At 39.6% G+C, this 19,310-nt stretch overlaps 1 protein-coding gene across 3 annotated transcripts; it reads right to left on the reverse strand.

Moving 5' to 3' along the window:
- Positions 1-249: 249 nt before the first annotated feature.
- On the reverse strand, positions 250-17,959 carry psmc4 (proteasome 26S subunit, ATPase 4). Of its 3 annotated transcripts, none has more exons than XM_076280703.1 (11): positions 17,896-17,959; positions 16,963-17,061; positions 15,117-15,303; positions 14,253-14,399; positions 11,468-11,577; positions 6,227-6,320; positions 5,645-5,812; positions 2,813-2,889; positions 2,538-2,706; positions 1,970-2,025; positions 250-723 (listed from the first exon to the last, which is right to left on the reverse strand). In XM_076280703.1, the coding sequence occupies exons 1-11, from the start codon at positions 17,929-17,931 to the stop codon at positions 610-612; spliced, it is 1,257 nt and encodes a 418-aa protein (XP_076136818.1). In that variant the 5' UTR covers positions 17,932-17,959; the 3' UTR covers positions 250-609. The 3 variants fall into 3 exon arrangements, with proteins under 3 accessions (XP_076136818.1, XP_076136816.1, XP_076136819.1); XM_076280701.1 differs by lacking the exon at positions 17,896-17,959 and adding an exon at positions 17,801-17,864; XM_076280704.1 differs by lacking the exon at positions 17,896-17,959 and adding an exon at positions 17,747-17,766.
- Between the last annotated feature and the right edge of the window lie 1,351 nt (positions 17,960-19,310).

Consider the following 19,310-nt stretch of genomic DNA (forward strand, 5'->3'; position numbering starts at 1 on the left):
TTACTTAAGGCAAAATTAAAGCATTTGCATCCTGTACCCTACATGTTAATATGTAAGCTTATGCTCTGAATTTTGTCTCTAAACATTTGTGCAGGCAGCCACTGATCTCTTGATGTCTTTTGCTCATTGAGAGCAAAAGCTGCTTGGCCACAGTCACTCTTTTCTTTCCCTTCTCTTTGTTTTTGATTAAAGATGTGCTTACTCATAGTAATAGTTCAAATAATTTAAATAAATTAATCAACTCGGGTATTTTATGGAAAACCTCTTTTTAATGGACATAGTTATACAGTTATATCATTGTAGAACATGAAGTTCCTTCGATTCTGGCCATCCAGCTGGTCACATAAGATTCTGTAGTGTGTGTGTGTGCGCGTGTGTGTGCGTGTGTGTGTGTGTGTGTGTGTGTGTGTGTGTCACAGAGAGAGTCTCTATGTATTGAAATAACAGACCCAATGCCAGAAGAACACCTTGAGAAGTTGCATTCCGCCTCTGCAAGGTCCTGACCAGCTTTGAGTCTGTAAAATTCACACTACTTATGTATGCACAAAATGAAAACAAAAAAGAAAGACAAAAAGTGTAGATCTAATATGCGAAGGTAGGGTAGCATCACTACTTGTAGAACTCATGCTCTTGCTCATCCTTTTTGATGACAGTCTTATACGCTTTCTCAAAGTCCTTGGCCAGGACAATGTATCTGTTCTCACGTACAGCCAGCATGCCAGCCTAGAGGGGAGAGAGCAGGGAGAGGAAACAAAGTTAACAAATCAGGCATATCTGCAACACAATGCAATGCATATGTGCTCAGGATTCTTTTACATTCCTAATCGATCGTCGTCAGAATTTTGCGCTGACAAAATACCACATTTCACTGGAGCACCAGAGAAGTTGTGAGCACGCTCTGTGATGTCTTATCGCATCACTCAATGGAAATGAAAGAGAGCTATGAAGGTAGTCAGTCAGTTGGGTTAGCTGTGTGCTCTGTGTGTGTGTGTGTTCGTTGTTGTTTTGTGCATGCGGGTCAGTTCAGGACCAGTCCTCACTAGGGTAGGACTTTAATTAAAAAAAAAAAAGTGAACAGCCACACACACACAAACAAAAAATCAGAATTGAGCATTAAGATTTGTAAGCGGTGTGAATCTATGGATATCCCGACTGTTGTGCTCCTAGATCTACCACCGGTACGCTCAGGCCAATCCAAACTTTTCTCATCTGTTGTTCCTCATTGGTGGAACGCGCTACCAGTTCCTATTAGAGCAGGGACATCCCTCTCCATCTTCAAAATCTCCTGAAGACCCAGCTCTTCAGAGAATATCTCCTCTCGTAGCACTACTTACATAGCCTCGTGAGACCATTCTGATCTCGTGAGCTTCAGATTCAGCTTCAGAGCTCGCAGATCAGTCTGGCATCTTTCTGATAGAGAAAATTTGGAGCAGTTCGCCAAACGAACGTGACGCAACAAACAACGGCGGCATCCACAGATGAGCGTAGCTGTCGCGCAAGTTTTATCCGAATTAGAAAGTATTGTACTTATACTTACTTCAATTGTTATTGTCGCTACCTTATAAATTGTTTTAAATTGTTCTAGAATGTTGGGAGAATTGTTTTAAAAAGCTTTAAACTGTTTACCATGTTGCAAGTCGCTTTGGTTAAAAATGTGTCAGCCAAATGTAATGTAATCTAGCCTTATTCAATGTATCCAAGAGCAGACAAGAGAACATGCCATCTAGCCAACTGCTGTCATCTTGTAAGCAACAGTAGAAAACCTCATCTCCCAAAGAGAAGTACAACATCAATACCCAAACAATACGAAGACTCCTACCAGTGCAAAGATAACCCTAGTTAAAAGGTGATTGTTAATGCGGAAGTAAAGATTTAAGCTGCAGATAATACCAAATCCGCTTCAACTGTTTAGAGTAGAAAAGTACAAAAACAAACAGCAGCGGTCTCCATGCAGTCTCCCACAGCTTACCTCCTGACAGATGGAGTTGATATCTGCTCCGGAGATCTTGTCCGGTCGAGCCACATCTTTCAGATTAGTTAAGGAAAACCAAAAAGAGTAGTTTTTCCCCCCCATTTCTTTTAAGATGAAAAGCATACATACATGTGTGTGTGTGTGTTTTAAAAGAGTGAATAAAGTGCATAATCGCCACCATATAGAAACTAAATATTAGTTCAGTGCTTTTAAAATATTTAAAAAAATTAAGTGGAGTTAAATTTTGAAATAAATCTTAAGTTTGTCAACTGTGAGTTAAGGAGAAAAGTGTCAACACTGCTATTTTTTGAACAGACTAATATTCCTTTTCTTTGCTTCCTGTAAAAAATATTGCAGACTTGATACATCATTTGTTAATAATTTGCTTTGGAATTTTTCCATTATATTTGAAATGTGGAAATAAAAACTATTAAAATGATTTTGCACTTTTTTCACCTTTTTTTAAACTATATTTAAGCTATATTTATTTATATGTAAAACAAAAACACAATATATATATAAGAAAACCAGCCAGACACACACAGGCACAATGCGTTAAGGATACAGTCCTCTAGATCCACCTCCTCAGACAGGTTCATTTTGCTTGTGATGGTGGAGAAGATCAAACGTTTCTGACGTCTGTCTGGGAGGGGGAACTCGATCTTCCTGTCCAGACGACCCGGACGCAAAAGGGCAGGATCCAGAGTGTCTGCTCTGTTAGTGGCCATGATTACCTGTATGCCACAGAAAGTCCAGTCAAGGCCACATTTTGCAGTTAGTGGCATGGCATGTTATATGGACCATAGCTTCAAATACTCACAGTTAAATAAAAACACATACCTTCACATTAACATTCTGGTCAAAGCCATCCATCTGGTTTAGCAGCTCCAGAAGAATTCTCTGCACCTCTCGGTCAGCTAAAGCAGGAGAACGGGTCAGAGGTGAATATCCAGGCCAGAACAATGACAATCATAGCACCATGTGCAAACAAAAACAGCAGACTAATCGGATTTGTGCAAAAAAGCACAAAAGATGAATACTCAATCCCCCACTGATCTAATAATGCGCTTACTCACATTCAAAGCTACAAGATTGCACATTCAGCTCCACATGTTCAATCAGTTTAATAGCGAGAAAGCTATTAACACATGCTGAGCTTTGTCTCCATTTAGGTGCTAAGAAAAACCCGTCTCAAGTAGATAGTTTAGTGATGGCCTGTTGAATTGCACAGCCTTTCGGCCTCTACTAACTGACTTCAGGCAAAAAGTGTATGAGAGCACATTAAGGTGATGTTTACTGTGTAATTAGCCCAAGGAGGCCACAGCACAAGTGAGGGGTTGCTTATGAGAAAACTCGAGAGGCTAGCAGAATGCTGACACATTGAATCATTGGCAGCCCGCCATTTCCTGGTAAACATGCTGCCCTCTGGTGGTCATTTATTGCTCCGCTTCACTCTAACAGGGGTCTCAAACTCCCGGCCCGCCCGCGACCTGTGTCAAAATAATAATGTCATCCGGCCCTTGAGGGTATTTTTAATTGCGACAAACAACAATACTGATTAAAATAGACAATAGATCCAAGTGCGGTGACAAATCTAATTTGTACTCTCCTCCACTATTTGCTAGACATCCAGAGCTTGATTCTAACCCAAAATCGCTGCACAAAGTTCAGGAAATACTTGTATTACACGCGAGAAACACGAAGACGTGCTTTGTAATGACGTGGAAGCGATGCAGGCCATAGTCTTGCACAAATTGAAGCAGAAATAGGCCTACACCAAATGTTGAAAAAACGTTCACGTGTGATGAAGTCTTGGGTAGGCTATCACCTATTCTGATTCTGAAGGAGAATATCCTTCTGGAGATTATGATCGATCGTATAGTGATAGTCACTGTGAATGGAGGTGCATCTTTGCGTGTATACAACGGTGTCCACTAAGCATACCATGCTTATTTCGACCCTCTGCCCAACATAGCTTGGAGGTTGCAGTGGTAATCGTGATGATAGTGTCCGTAATGGACGTGGTACAGACAGCAGGGGTAGTAGAAATAGGGCTCTGAAGAACTACAAAGTCACCCGCGATAGGAACTGATTTGACCAGGATACTTTATTGTAGGCCTTGTGGTTATAGGCTAGTAATAGTTTACTATTGTTGGTATACATCTTAGGTGTTTTCCTGTTAATTTGTTATGTGGGTAATATGACAAAAAAGAAAGTACACCTGCTCAAATATGTTCATCCAGTATTTAGTGAAAGGTGCATAATTTGAGGTGCTTGCCTTTCAGTGGCAAATTAGATGAGTAAATGTACCCCCTTCATAAACTTTTGTTTATACTCAAAGATTTTTACATTTACAGTAGGACTTTATCTCTGACCACTTTCAAGCCATAGCCTTTTGAAATTTTGATATAAAAATCCAATGGTGTTGCTTTCTTAACCCTGACACCTAGTTTGCCAGGTTTAAAAAAGTTGAGGAAAATATTTTTATTTGTTGTTATGCTTTTTTGTTTGTTTTTATAATTTATATTAATATTTATTTTATCATGGTTATATTTATAAGCTAAGGTTGCTAGCACAGGTGTCTAAAAATAGATAAAAAGACTTACACTTTCTGTTTGTAGTTTTGTGTTTGAAAATACAGTATTTGAAAAAACATTGCATTTTAGGAGAAAGCCATTCTTTTTTGTATTATTCTTTAACACTGGCGTGGCTCTCCAATCGGATGACATTGGCAGAAGTGGCCCCCAGCTCATTTGAGTTTGAGACCCCTCCTGCTCTACATCCAACTATATAGTCAACATATTCAGCTACTGTGCTATAGCCATCAGTGCTGGCAGATTTCAGACAATCATGAAGCATCTACCTACAGTATGTTACTTACTACAGATTCTCCTTTGGTACTGCTCAATCACCTTGAGAAGCTCATTTGAGTTTGAGACCCCTGCTCTACAGCGTGAAAAGAGTTATCAAGGAGGTAGATGCCACTTCACACATTTTTTACAGCAGATGACGTGTATATGTCAAAAACAACTGATTAACATTTGGGAATCTATATTTGGTTTCTTTTCATATTTTTGTTTGTTAGCAATACATATTGAAGCATCTTAGCACTGTTACAGCAGTGCTTGAACTTGGCATTGGTGACTGGTAAAAAAAAAAAAAAAAAAGCAACACTGATGGTTTGGAAAAAAACACAATTTCTAAAAATTGTGCCACTCTACACACAGTCTGAAATTGCATCATGTTTGGCAACCTATCCTTACAATCATACAATATATAATATTTAAATCCCCATAATAGCATTATGTCATTATGTCATACTTATTTCCACGCCCTTCCTCCTCCATGCTTTTAATGTGTTTTAATGCATCTCATGCTCACGGGTCAATGGCACAGTTTTGTTTTTGAGGGATGCAGTCTGTACAAATTGTAAACAATGAAAAATGAACAACTACACCTACTAGCTATTCACATCCTGGGCATTTAGCCAGACATGTTACATTTCTTCTTCATACCCTGCCTATAGAAGACATTCGAGTTACATTAGTACGTTAGGAATGTCAAATAGCATTAAAACTTTGATCGTCCCCACCCCTATTTATTCAGTTCCCCAAGGTTATCTCCAGATCTAACGCCATCAATCTGACTGAGGTTTTAGGCAGCCAGGCTTACCGCCAGTCTGGGCATCAAAACGCTTAGTGGCAATGGCGTCGATCTCGTCAATGAAAATGATGGCTGGGGCATTCTCTTTGGCCAGTCGGAAGACGTCACGCACCATGCGAGGGCCCTCACCCAAGTACTTCTGGACAAATTCAGAGCCCACCACACGGATGAATGCAGCTGAGAGAGAAATAAAAACAACATGGAGTGACTCAAGCTAGAGAGATATGGTAGGAATCGGTTTTGACAACAGTGCAAGTGTCCCCATGTCCTCACTGTTAAAGCAATACCTTAATAGAAATGAACTGTAAATGCATGCATTATAAATCCTTATAATATCCAAATAAATTAATAACATATTTTACTCTACCATAGTTTTGCACACAAAACACAATTCATTCATTATAGCTTCTTTGTACTAGATGAAATCAGGTTGAATCAGTGACGTTTATATTAGATGTGCAACAACCCTGAGAGATATACGTTTCTACTGCTTTGAATACAGTAGTGGGCTACAATACATGGTTTCAATAGTCTGCTTAATGGGAGTGCCTCACATGGGCAGGTGAACTGTGTTGGCGAGTAGCTGGTTACCTGTAGTGTGGTGAGCCACAGCTTTGGCCAGCATAGTCTTCCCACAGCCAGGGGGCCCATACATCAGCACTCCTCTGGGGGGGTCAATACCAATCTGGGCAGAAAGACACAAGAGCACATCAGGACTAGCCTGGCTTCCGCCGTCTACTTACTTCCACTCAATTTCGTTTCCCTTCAGTATTGAGATTGGCACAGAGTAAAAAATCTACCTAGCCACCAAGCAACCAGCGAACAGAGGGCGTGACAGAGAGGTAACGTTACACAGGTACGGTCCCTGCCCCCGTAGCAGACCGCTTGGAATACATCAACGTGGGGAGCAAAAAGGGCTTATACTTCTTAAATCTTTGAGCAAATGTGAATAAAAGGCACAAAATAAGGTTGGTGTGAGAATTATCTGTGTGTACGTTGGATTTAGGCGTCCATTACATTTCTATTTTTAGCTCTTTCCAGTTTACTAACAGGAGTGTCACAAACAAAGTCACAGTTGCCTGTGGGTTTGGCAAGCTTAACTTTACATGTTATAACATCAACTAAACATACAGTTAAGCTGTTAATTTAATGAACCTATGCTATAAAGTTGACTAAAAAGAGGAATAAAAAAAAATCATCTTTTGGAAATTGATCTTAATGCCTTAAGTAAAAAAAGGAAGAAATATCCAACCTTTAAGCACCAATTTTCTTTGTAAATGAATAATGTATCGTAAATAAATAAATGTTCTTCCTTAAAACACAGGGGGCATAAGTATACACACACCCCTATGTTAAATTCCCATAGAAGCAGGCAGATTTTTATTTTAAAGGCCAGTTATTTCATGGATCCAGGGTACTATGCATCCTGATAAAGTTCCCTTGACCTTTGGAATTAAAATATCCCCACATCACATACCCATATCTCAGGATTGGCATGGGGTACTTCCCATGAGATCATCTCTCAATGCAAATCGAACCAGCTATTAGGCTAACTGAAATAGAACCACGGCAATGATGTGGGGCTATTTTTTTTAAAACAAAGCAGCAAAAAACAGACTTACATACATGCAAGATACATTTTGGATGTGATGATGACAATCTGTTGTAGAGCCTAATAATCCTGACCTATCAAAAACACTTGTGTTGATAGTGACTGATGTGGATATGTTGTCCATTTTCTTATTACGTCTTTTCAATAAATTATTATTAGATATTTCTTTTGAAAAGAAATACATCTATCCTCATGTTATGCCAACATATGTAATTCAACTGAATATAGGCTACAGTAAATAGAGGCTTATGAACATCTGCTGCAGTTGTAAGTGTGCAGGTTATCCCTTAACTCACAATAGCCTACATGTTTTTTTTTATATTCAAGCTCAATTATTACCTGCTGACTAATGTGAATTACTGATTGTTTTTAAAGAATTTAATACGCACATATACTCAGTTTCTTTCAGATGGCAGATGTCTTTCTGCTTCTCTCATGACTAGTGAGGCTGTAATGATTACATTATCCCAACTAAAGGGGCGAGTCTCAGCGATAGGTGCGTGATCTCCGTCTTGAAGCATATTACTTAATGGTCTTGCTTGTTTTCACACTAATAAGCAAGAAGAATGATCTATATGCTCCAAAGGGAAAAAAAACAAAACACCCATCACTGAGCAGCTCAAAATATTTAGCCTAGGTCCACTTTCAGACTTCGCAGCGAAGCCAATCACTATGCTTTGCCTGGCATTCTCACTTTCTCTCTGTATCTCATCCCCGCATGAAATAGATTTGTGGGAGATTCTAATTCACGCGCTCCAGGGGGCTTTCCGGAGACGTTGGAAGTCTACTCGTTTTTTAAGTAATGAATCATACCTGCTTACTTTGATGCGAAAATGCGTGGTTGCTATGCAAAATGCGTACAGGTTGGCAGGTCTGATTACAGATAGGACTAGCGATAGTGGTGAAAGATAACTGAACACAACAGCCAACAAAAATATCCCTTTCCTTCAGTGCTCCATAGGTCTGTGGATGCAAAATAACCTCACATATTGGCTGCAATAATATGTTGTGTGAGCTTGTGCACAATATCAGTTTACGGAGTCAGGGCTTTTTTTCAGTGCGCACACACACAATGTACCATTAGCCGATTGTCAGGAGATTTGCTGAATGTGACAGGAAATATACATTGGCTTAACCCTTAGAACCCGATTGACGCAAAGTGCGTCAAAAAACACACCCTTTCTTCTCTGTTACATTGCTCCGGAACGGTTCATCGCAGCGAGATGAAACCTTTATTGCACGACAGAGCAGAAGTGGGGCTTTCCAACGAGACTACACACGTGTCTGTACGATCAAGTATGAAAATAAAAAAAAATAATGAAATTAAATCAAATTGCATCATATTTACAGTCTATACTTCTCTGCGTTCACCTGCACACACATTACTCTAGTTTGAATGACTCGCGAACCCGTGATCACATCGATATGGCAAGCATATCAGATGAAAGAGGGGGCACAGGGCTATCCATTGGTACCATGTTTATCGATCCTTCTGGCTTATAAAACCAGAAGAAGTGACTGCAAAATAATAACGTCATGTACACAAACCAACGCTGCACACTCATTACTCTCGTTTGAATTACTCGCGGACCCGTGATCGCTAAGATATGCCACGCATGTCAGATGAAAGAGGAGACTCAGAGCTATCATTTGATACCAAGTACATCCTTCTGGGTTATAAAACAGACGAAGTGACAGCAAAATCATTTTTATATAGCTGGACTTACCCCACGTTTTTGTCTGTTCTTGTGGCAAAGCATGTTTATAATCCAATGCTATCATGTGTTTCTCTATGGCAAAGCATGTTCATATTCCGGTTTTGAGATCCTAGCAAATTCCTGCATGGCATCCAATTCAAGGCTCACATTGCATCCCAATTTGTTCAACAAATAAACACCTTTTTTGCCTTTACTTTGTTCATGGCAATGCAGTAAAAAGTTGAGAATTATTATGACTGCATACACACAGGCACGCAGGCTAACACGCAACCTCGGGTCAAGTCAGGTCAGATCAGTTCGTGTCACAGATATGGAGCGCAGAAAGGTCATTTTTCATCACTAAATAAAAAATGGCATTTATTTCCGTAAATCACACAGCAAATATTTCTGTAAATTGCTCAGCCCCAGAGTATCCCTCCAACATGGCAATTATATTGCCCGATTCAGGACAGTCTGCCCTACACAAACATGAAATGCATGTAGAGCTGTGAGCTTGCTGTGGTGAGATACATGTCGAAATATAAGAATTTTTATAATACACTTTTTATATTTTAATTCTTTAAAAATCAAAATAAAATCAATGCTAGTATTAATACATGAAATGATGGCAGATCTGAATAGCCTAGACTCTCCTGAAAAAAAACAATATATAATATATGTGTGTGGCACTTACAATGACCAGAATAAATCCTTATGAATAAAGGTAGTGAAAATGCCCTAAAAACAGCTTAGGGTTCTAAGGGTTAAACCTGCTTACTATTCCTTTAATATCAAATTAACCTTTTGTTTCTACCACACGACATGGGGAGAGAGCAACTCCCGAAGAAGGTTGGCTGCCGGGGGTGTCAGGGAGACGTCGCTCTTCACTGCCCAGCCATCAGGAGATGTTCCGGGATGAGGGTATAAACATCTAAAGGTGTATTTACAGTCGCCATTACCGACCTGTTGTTCAACAGTGACATCAAAATGATGTCGATACCTCTGGCGCGCCACGAATTTCAGCCTCGCACGGCAGCTCCTGCACAGGAGATTTTTTATTTTTTTTTGTCAGTGTCGCGTCTGGTCTTGATCGAAAGGAGAACGGACGAGCTTGAAGCCAAGATCAGGCAACAGGTGTGCCTCTAGTCATTTTTTAAAAAGTTCATTAATAAATCAATACAGGACAACATCGGGCATTTCATATAGCCTAGCCCACATCTATTGAAATAAAATGACTGTAGTCATGAAGTTTGAATAGTCGGTTTGAGAAGAGAGGGAAGTTAACTTGGCTAAGCCACCAGCGAGAGCAATTCGGAGGACTGGTTTGTTATCACAGTCATGAATTTGTAATAGTTTCCTGGAGAAGTTAATGAAGTTACCAGCAAGAGTAGAACTAGGGCCCAGGGACATGGCAGTTCAGCAAAAGGTAACGAATAGATTTATTTTCAACCAAACTATAGCTCTACTGCTAAGACCTGAAAACAATCTCTTTCCACTTGAGGAACACAAATTCATCTCTTAGCGCCAGCCAGATAGCTGCACACGCCTTGGAAATTATGCAAGAGATGGTAATGTCCCCTAGTTTGTAAATAGCAGCCACTGAAGTCTGAAGTATCATAACAGAGGCTAGTTTAGTCAATACTGCAATTGACGCCAATTGCAGTATGCAGAGGGCTCATACCTGTATTGTTTAATTTCCTTTTTCTACGGTGTAAAGTAGGTAGCGATAGCCTTTCCACAGCAGCAACACCTCTGTTCAGGAGAACACTGCAACTAGTGTTACGAGTATAAATAGTGACGCCGCTCCCGTGACGTCACAACCGAAGTGCACAGTGACCAATGCGTTGAGTATAATGAACACTTAAGAGCGGTGGGCACCAGCTAATGACCCTGCAGCTTACCAAACGGGCACCGTCGGAGCAGAGGTGTGGCAGGCCAAGAGCAGAGCAGGAGAAACACCTACTTGTATAAACTACAGACTTTCCAGAATTGCAGGCCCATCTCCAACGTTTTAGCAGGTTAGCATGTACTGCTAACCTAATTTTAGAAAAATAGTACATAGTTTTCTAGTGCATAAACCAAATAAAACATCTTATTGCAGACCTTGGTTTTAAAGCCGAACAACTGGAAATTATGATCACAGGTAGGAGTGAGAGCAATTTCTGACCTGTAACATTTTGTGACCTGTAACACATATTTTTGAATATTTCTTCATGATTTGCCAGCTTCCATTCTGTGAGTACACTGTGAAAAAACAGTCTTTGTACACAACTCTAGCTCCGTGAACTGGAAACAAAGTGGAGCAAGCCTGTTCCCCAAACCATAACAAAAGTGAGTTTTGAGCCAATCATCGAAAGGGGTAGACAGGAGTGTTGAGCTCGTTCTGTTGTGTTTAGTAATGTTTTTGGTTAAAATATTATTCTGAATTGCTTGCAACATCTTTTTTAAGTGTTTATATTTAGTAAAATGCTTTTTTACTAAGTATAAAAAGGTCTTAAAGTATAACTGCATTCTGTCAGATACCTGTTTGTAGAGTTCAAAATGGGTAAGGGGCAGCTCAACTGCCTCCCTCACTTCCTGCTTTTGGATGTCCATGCCCCCAATGTCTGCATACATCACATCAGGCTTCTGGTCTGAGGGGGACAGGGAGGAAAAACATATTGGTGTGAGACAGCTAACTCTCCAACTAAAACATGCAAAAAGAAATAGGCTTCTGTAGACTGTTTGCTACGAGTAGCCTGTAGGAGTACACACATATGAGAAACTTGGGCTGAACCTTTAAACAGTCTCTCAAGGGGTCTCAATCAGGGATTAAAGTGAAAAAAAATCGTTTGACTGAACTTTTTTCAGGCCATAAGTCATACGTTGTTCATATCTACCTATAGAGATAGCACCCCTTTTGCGGTCGCGACCTATTGGTTTTTAATGTACAAAAAGATGCAAACAGCAAAGTAAAGGGAGTATTCGCCTTATTCACACAGCGGCCATTGTTTAAACCAAAACGAGGCTACAGGGTACACTTACTATAAAATTAATGCCACCTACAGGTGAATGCATAGAACATAACAATCCTATGGTTTGTGTACCCTGTAGCCTCGTTTTAGCCGCCAATGGCCGCCATGTGAATAAGGCGAATTGAGAGTGTTCTTGATTAAGATTGAGTTTTCCTGATGAACAAAAATATATTTTAGTACCATCCCTGACCATTGCTGATTAACCATTGCTGTTCTTTTCTACTGCAGCAATATTGTAGAAAGGCTTTAACACACTCTTATTTAATTACTTCAGGCCAAAAGTGTTTAAAGGGGAGATTTTTTTCTTGTTAATATGCAATTCAACACCAAGTAAAATCTATAAAATCAAGTTTGCAAGACTTCCCATTTCCTCATCAAAGTAACAAATCAGAACATTCTAGATATTGTTCATATTTCCATTTGTTGCCTCATCCGCATTTAATGATAACATGGTAATTTTGAGTTTTACAGACAACTCAGTTTTCCAATGAGCAGCAATACTGTGTGTGCTCATGCAGGAGGTCTGCGCATTTGTAACGACAATCTGGAGACGGCGCTTTTGTCTTCAGCAACAGATTGTATAAGGTTGACAAGAGGTTGCGATATGGTTAAGGACAGGTCGTGTTGCGCTATGAAAGAACATGCGTAGCCTACTTTCTAAACGTAAAAACGGTCAGCCATAGATAAACGTAGCCTACCTCTGTCGTGGTGGCTAGTTGCACCAGGTAGGGAAGATGTCCTGAAGTGCACGAACGTTAACCTTATGGCGGTCTTCTGATTGGTGGCGTGCTAAAACGTTTTCCTATTGCATCCATAAACAATTTTCTTGCAGCGAACCGCGCAAAAGCAAACTCCTGGCACTTGGCTTGTTAGTTCTCCCCCGTTTCCAACAGCTGCCCATCTGCATTTATTTTTTAACTTTTGACACCTGCCTTCCTTTAGCAACAACGCATCCATGACAGCTAGTGGCCTTGCCAAATAGACGCACACAAATCATGACGCTAATATGCGAGGTTCTGGTAGGCCCACTGGTTATGGTTTTGTGCTATAAATTAATATTTTATAGCAAAGTTTTAAGTTGACTATTTTAATTGTATGGTTATTTTTTGTCAACATACACTCACAACCTATTGTCGTTAAAAGTGAGGCCTAAGCAAAATAGGCTACAAGGCTGTCTGTGCGTCACAAACACAGACACTGGCAGAAAAGTCTATAATACTTGTTTTATAAAACCATGTAACTATTTACCATTAAAAATAGACCTTAAATGTGGTTATTTGTAACATGCTATTGTTTTTAAAGCAAAATCGCTATGATTTAAAGACAGGTTGTAATAGCTAAGTGGGAATTTATGAAAGCATACTCGAAAGGCAAATGTTATTGAAGAAGTCATTAAAGGAATGCATCATGGTCTGAAACATTCATTAACAATGTTACCATCCAAAGATACATTTAGAACGGTGAAAACAAGAACATAACAACAAGAACCTTATTTAACAATTGTTTAGTTAAGGCATAACTTGGATAATTATAACAACGCATAACTATCCAAAAATGTTTTATCACCAAGTGAACTGTCCACGTATGTGACAGGCCAGCAGTAGGCTATGGCTGATTGTTTTCTGTGCTAACGTTACCAGTTAGCCATGAGTAGCCTATTTGTCTGACTATGTAGCATTCAGTAGCCTACACTTACCATCTTGTTTTGGAATATGATTTTTTGGAGCTGGTCTTCCTGCTTTGATAAACATTATCAGTGTATTCGCAGTGTATTTGAATGTATAAAAGATTTGAGATTGTCCTCTGATTCCATTGTACTGTTTATTTCACGAGCAAAAAACAAGCTTTCCGTTGTGTTTCTTATGTTGATTCGTAGTTTGACTGCAATTGAAAATTACTGTACGGAGGAGCTTCCTCCCTTGGCCATTGAAAACGATGTGATTCACGAGCCGCTGGGGTCCGAGGCGTTTATAATGGACTTCAATGAGGGGCTTGAGGAGGAAGCTCCTCCATACAGTAATTTTCAATTGCGATAGGGGGTGCTGTTGGCATTTTGACCTAGGGGAACGATTTTGTTCATTCAAAGTGTTAAAAATAGTAATATTAACAGTAATTTATCAGATTAGTAATTCACTTTATATATTTTTTATTTTTCTCTGAAATTTTAGGGAGGGTGTTCCTCCCTTTCCTCAATGAAGGAGCCTCCTCTGCTTTAGACTGTTAGTGAGTGTTCACAAAGCAAATGAAAAACTGTTTGCAAATTTGAAGTGGATCTGGTGCTAACTGGTGCTTACCTGAAGTGAGCATCATGATGCTGCTGTCTGCCTCAGGGGGCAGCACATCCACAAGGGCATTGCTGTGCTTGTGGAGGGCCACTGAGGCATTGGGCTTCAGCAGCTCGCGATCTATGGTGCTAAGGATGCGCACATAATAGTTGGAGCCTGCAAGGAGAGTGAATGTCAATAAAGAGACCATTACAGTTCCAGCGATAGAAAGATTGAGTGAGTGAGTATGTGCTGATGAGTGTGAGTGTGATGTGCTGTAAGTGAACACTGAACACAGTGAGTGGGAGTACATGAGTGGGGTACATTTCCTAATCCCGCATTACATTTCCTAATCCCACATTACATTTACATTTATTCATTTAGCAGACACTTTTATCCTAAGTGACTTACATATGTCAATTAGATTACAAGGGACACTGTTCCCGGAGCAACTTGGAAGCTAAGAATTGAACTCACAACATATCAGGCTACTGCACCTTAACAACTGGGTCATTTCGTGTCAAATCAGACAAAATCCAGGAAAATGGTCTCTGATTTTGCTCAAAGTTTGTCTACCTAATATACATCCATTATACATCAGATGACTGCTAGTTATCCTTTGAAAGATAATAAATCAGATTGTCAAAGGCTGCCAATGACCTTAATGCCTTTGGTGTTGACATAGCTTGTGAAAAGACAATTTCTGCCTCCGCAACATTTTCCCAAGTAAAAACACATTTCGCCAGTTGGAGAGAGGGGGTTCGCGAGACTTGGTCAATGTTCTTTTGAGGGGTGTCGCCAGACAAAAACTTTAAGAACCACTGATCCACCTCTTCCTGCAGTTATTTGGATGAATGATGAATATCTACCTGTGCGTGAATGATGAATATCTACCTGTAGTGGAACCAACAATAGCAGTGTTCTGGTCCACAGCTTCAAGGAACTGTCCAATAACAAGCGGGATGCTCTGTATCCTCTTCACCTCCTCTTGGGCATGAAGAAACTCCTTCTTAAGATTCTTCTGTTCATCTTTAATGTATTCTTCCTGCACCTCCAGAAACTCCAACTCTTGCTGCAATTTCTAAAAAAACAAATCAAGACAGAGTCTAATAACATCTGCATTGTTAACTGAGATTTAAAGCCTGTGTTGCAGGTTAAACACCACTGTTGATTAATGGGTACATAAAGCACTCAATATATGTATATCATTTAAAAAATGTCTCCAAATGGTGTTAAATGCCAGTTTTTGTTGTTTTTAGCATTAGCGGGTTTTTTGTACGCAATTCGGTGATGACGTCACTTTGGGGACTACTTGATCTGCGCTTCATTCATTTCAATGCATTTCAATGGACATCGCGGTTACAAAGTTTGTATATTTACACTTCGAATTTCGTCACAGCATTTATATCAAAGCTACCCTATGATCTACCAATGATAATAACGGTACCTGATATCAATTTAGTATTTTTTCTGAATTTCGGGAGGTCTCGTTTTGGAGGGTATATGTTTTACATTCATTCCTATGGGAAACGGTCGCGGTTACACTTTCAACATAGAGTTTGTATATTTACACTTCGAATTTCGTTACAGCATTAATATGACAACGACCCTATGGTCTAACAAAGATAACAATGTCTTCCGATTTTAGTTTAATGCAATTTTTCTGAATTTGAGAGGCCTCGTTATGAGGCTACATAATGCACCTATTCAGTTCAATGTATTATGCTTATAACATTACGACACTTTTTTTGTTACGGTCAGTGAACAGCACCGAATGAAAGTCAACATGTTCTTTATATCTAGTGATAGTGATCATGTCGTTAGTTCAGATAAGTAGGCTACCGGGCAAACTTAGTCAGAAGATCAGAATATGAAGCATCATGATAGCTAGCTGGGCTAACTTTTTAGTCCCACCTGTGAGCCACCCCAGTTACTTAGCTTTTATAGCCGCCGCCGATTAGGCTGGTCGTGTCTTCAGCATGAATATTTTCGATAACTACTGCTCGTGATTGATTGCCATTGACATCGTCAGGGTACGGCTTACCAAAGAGGGAGATAATATGGGCAAGTCGCAGTTTTGCAGGTGCTTGTGTGGGCTGTGCCGTCCCGATGGAAACTGTGGTGGAGAGCTGCAGTAACTAGGGAAGCGAGTGCATTTTGGCCGCTGGTCGAGGAGCTCCCCTGTGACCAGCATAATGACATGATCTATCTAGCTATCTAGACTATCTGTCTATATACATATTTAGGCTATCTATAGCCTATCTATTTATCTATAATCTGCCCTATCTACTGCTGTACAATCCCTTACTCGTCTCTCTTTACTCCTCTCTCGTTACTCTCAAGGGTCTCAAGGTGGGCTTTGGTCTGTAGTCTCCCCAAGGTGACGTAATGCAATGCATTGTGGGGGAAAGGAGAATCACTTCAAATGCTGTGAAATAGTACCTGCTTTTTCGTATTATATTCCGTTTTGTGATACCCAACAACATCAAATACAATGGATAACAGTTTAAATGTTTATTATCAACAAGCAAATTGTGCCAATTCGTTGGAAAATGAACCCTGCAACACGGCCTTTAATGATAGTAACCTGCCATCTAGAAACAACATGTTTTCTACTCAGATAAGTTGTAGTGTATGAAATTTAAATGTGTGTGAAATTAAAACACAATTATTCTTTTTAAACATAAACACGTCCATATGTCCAGCAAAACAAAGACTTAATTTTAAGTAAGTTTCAAACCTTGTATCTGCTGTAGAGGTCTTCTAGGTCCTCTGGTTCTGGGGCCAAGAAGGACAGGCCCGTCTGGGGCCTTGAGCTTAGCATAGCAGTAACGTCCTCCTTGACAAAATACAATGCAACAGACGTTTAATATCAAACTAACCTAACGTTAACAATAACAGCAGTAGTTGACATGACCTCATTGTGGCAAAGTCCTTTGTTTTTCTTAACTGTTCTACAGTGAGGGACACTCACTCACAGCATCGATAGACAAAACTCACAGCATCGATAACAGCTAGCTGCTAGACAAAACTCCCAAGTTCTAAAGGCTAGGTAACGTTGTGTCTGACATAATGTAATCCAGAATCTTTAACGTTAGTCACCAACAACACTTCTCATCTTATTATTTTACATGTTGCAGCAAGACAACACGACTGAGAAAACAACAGATAGCTGTCTGCCACAGTATAGTCAGCAATCACCGCTACACATTACCTTTGACAAGCTAAAAGGCTAACGTTAAGTGTTAGCTAACAGCCTAGCCTAGCTTGCAACCGGTAACGTTCGCATTAATTAGAAACGCCACTGATTAACGGGCAAGGTTAACCGTTGCTTCCTAACCAAAGTAACCAACCGAATAGAATGTTAGAGATTATGATTGATACAAACATCTATGTTATTTCGCCAAAGTTAGATGGCTCACTAACTCACTAGGGACTGCATGACAGAGCATTTGTAGAAGCTAACGTTAGCTAAACTTACTAGCCATACCATTAACGCTATATTACCGTGAATGAATAGGCACCTTTTTACTGAGAGTGTTATGCTAATATGTTTCACGCGTCTTTAGTTTCCCCACCTCGTACAACAAACCTGAAGATATGATACAATTACAGACTAGCTGCATTAACCACACAAATAAGGAAAACGTCACGGAAAAATACGATGAATTACCTGGGGTTTTTCAACTACAACACCGCCGTCCTCCATGTTGAATTTTGTCACAGTTGACGTAATGAGCGTTCTTGCGTTTTACGTCGCCACGTTCCATAAACGTCAATCTGAGCCTGGGTAATGAAGTTGTCAGAAACAGGATTTGAAGAGAAATTTGTCAGCCTGTAATGTTGGCCAAATTAAATCTATGTGAAAGAATAACTTCTTTAACCACAGCAAATTGCCATTTCAGACAAATGGCTGAAATGGGTGTGGAATATTCCATATATGACCAGTGAGGTGAGGGCATGAGTAATTGGCATGCACCAAATGTTAGAAGAATGTTAAGTGATTCAAAGTCTATTAGGAGGATAAATGGAAGGAGGATAGTTGGCCTATGTGCATGATGTCTGATGCAGATGCTCAAAAGCATGAAATAGAGGGAGTCACGCTCCACGCAAATAATATTGTTACAGAAATGGCCCCACATACACACATGACACATGAGTGCGAACATGGACACAGACATACAAACCCACACCAACACTGCATACACAGAGGCACATTGGCAGTGCACACAATTTTGTACTGACATTAACACATACACTGACACACACACTCACACAGACACACGCATGCATGCAGGCACACACACACACACATGCACACAAACAAACACACTGGGTGTTTCTGCAACTATGGGTCACTTTTGATGCCCTTAAATATGACAAAATCTACCGCTAAAAATAATTTTAACCATCACAATCTGTAAAACATGTTCACATGTACACAAACTTGCATAGTCGTTAAGATTGTAGTGCTGAACATGTTTATTTTCAATGTTTATCTTCAATGGGTTTTATCATTAGTTTCTACCAAATGTCATTACCACAACATGTCCTTACCGCAACAATTCATAGGCTACATACGGTAGTACAAATTTTACTTGAGGCTGCGGTAAAGACTTGTTTGCTTGCTTTCAGTATCATCATACATGAATCCAACTTTTTAAAAAGTATCAAAATACACAGTTAAGTATTATAAGGACCCATAATTAATACTTCAAGAGAAGACATGATCTTCACCTGCTTTTTCTGAAATTTGAGTCACCTAACACATGTTCATGTGTTCTCTTGCTAATTTCTGTTGCCTTAAACTAGATTTGTTTTGCTTTTACATTTAATATAGTTCTCTGTTGCGACAATATTTCATAGTAGTTCATACTACATAGCCATTATAGTCTGCTCTTATAAGGTTACTGCTAATACACTGCACATATTTATATTTAATTTATATTACTGTAAACCACCTTCTGTAAACCAACTGTATACTGTATACATTGCACTATATATCCTGTCCTGTCTATGCATCACATGTCTATACTTTGTATATCACTTGCACTTTTATTTTTGCACTTCTGGTTAGACACCATGCAT

Source organism: Alosa pseudoharengus, unplaced genomic scaffold (assembly GCF_046254945.1).
Source record: "Alosa pseudoharengus isolate Yale_2024_CS ecotype anadromous, Long Island Sound unplaced genomic scaffold, YU_APseudo_1.1 YU_APseudo_1.1_scf_12, whole genome shotgun sequence".
NCBI classification, from domain to species: domain Eukaryota; kingdom Metazoa; phylum Chordata; class Actinopteri; order Clupeiformes; family Clupeidae; genus Alosa; species Alosa pseudoharengus.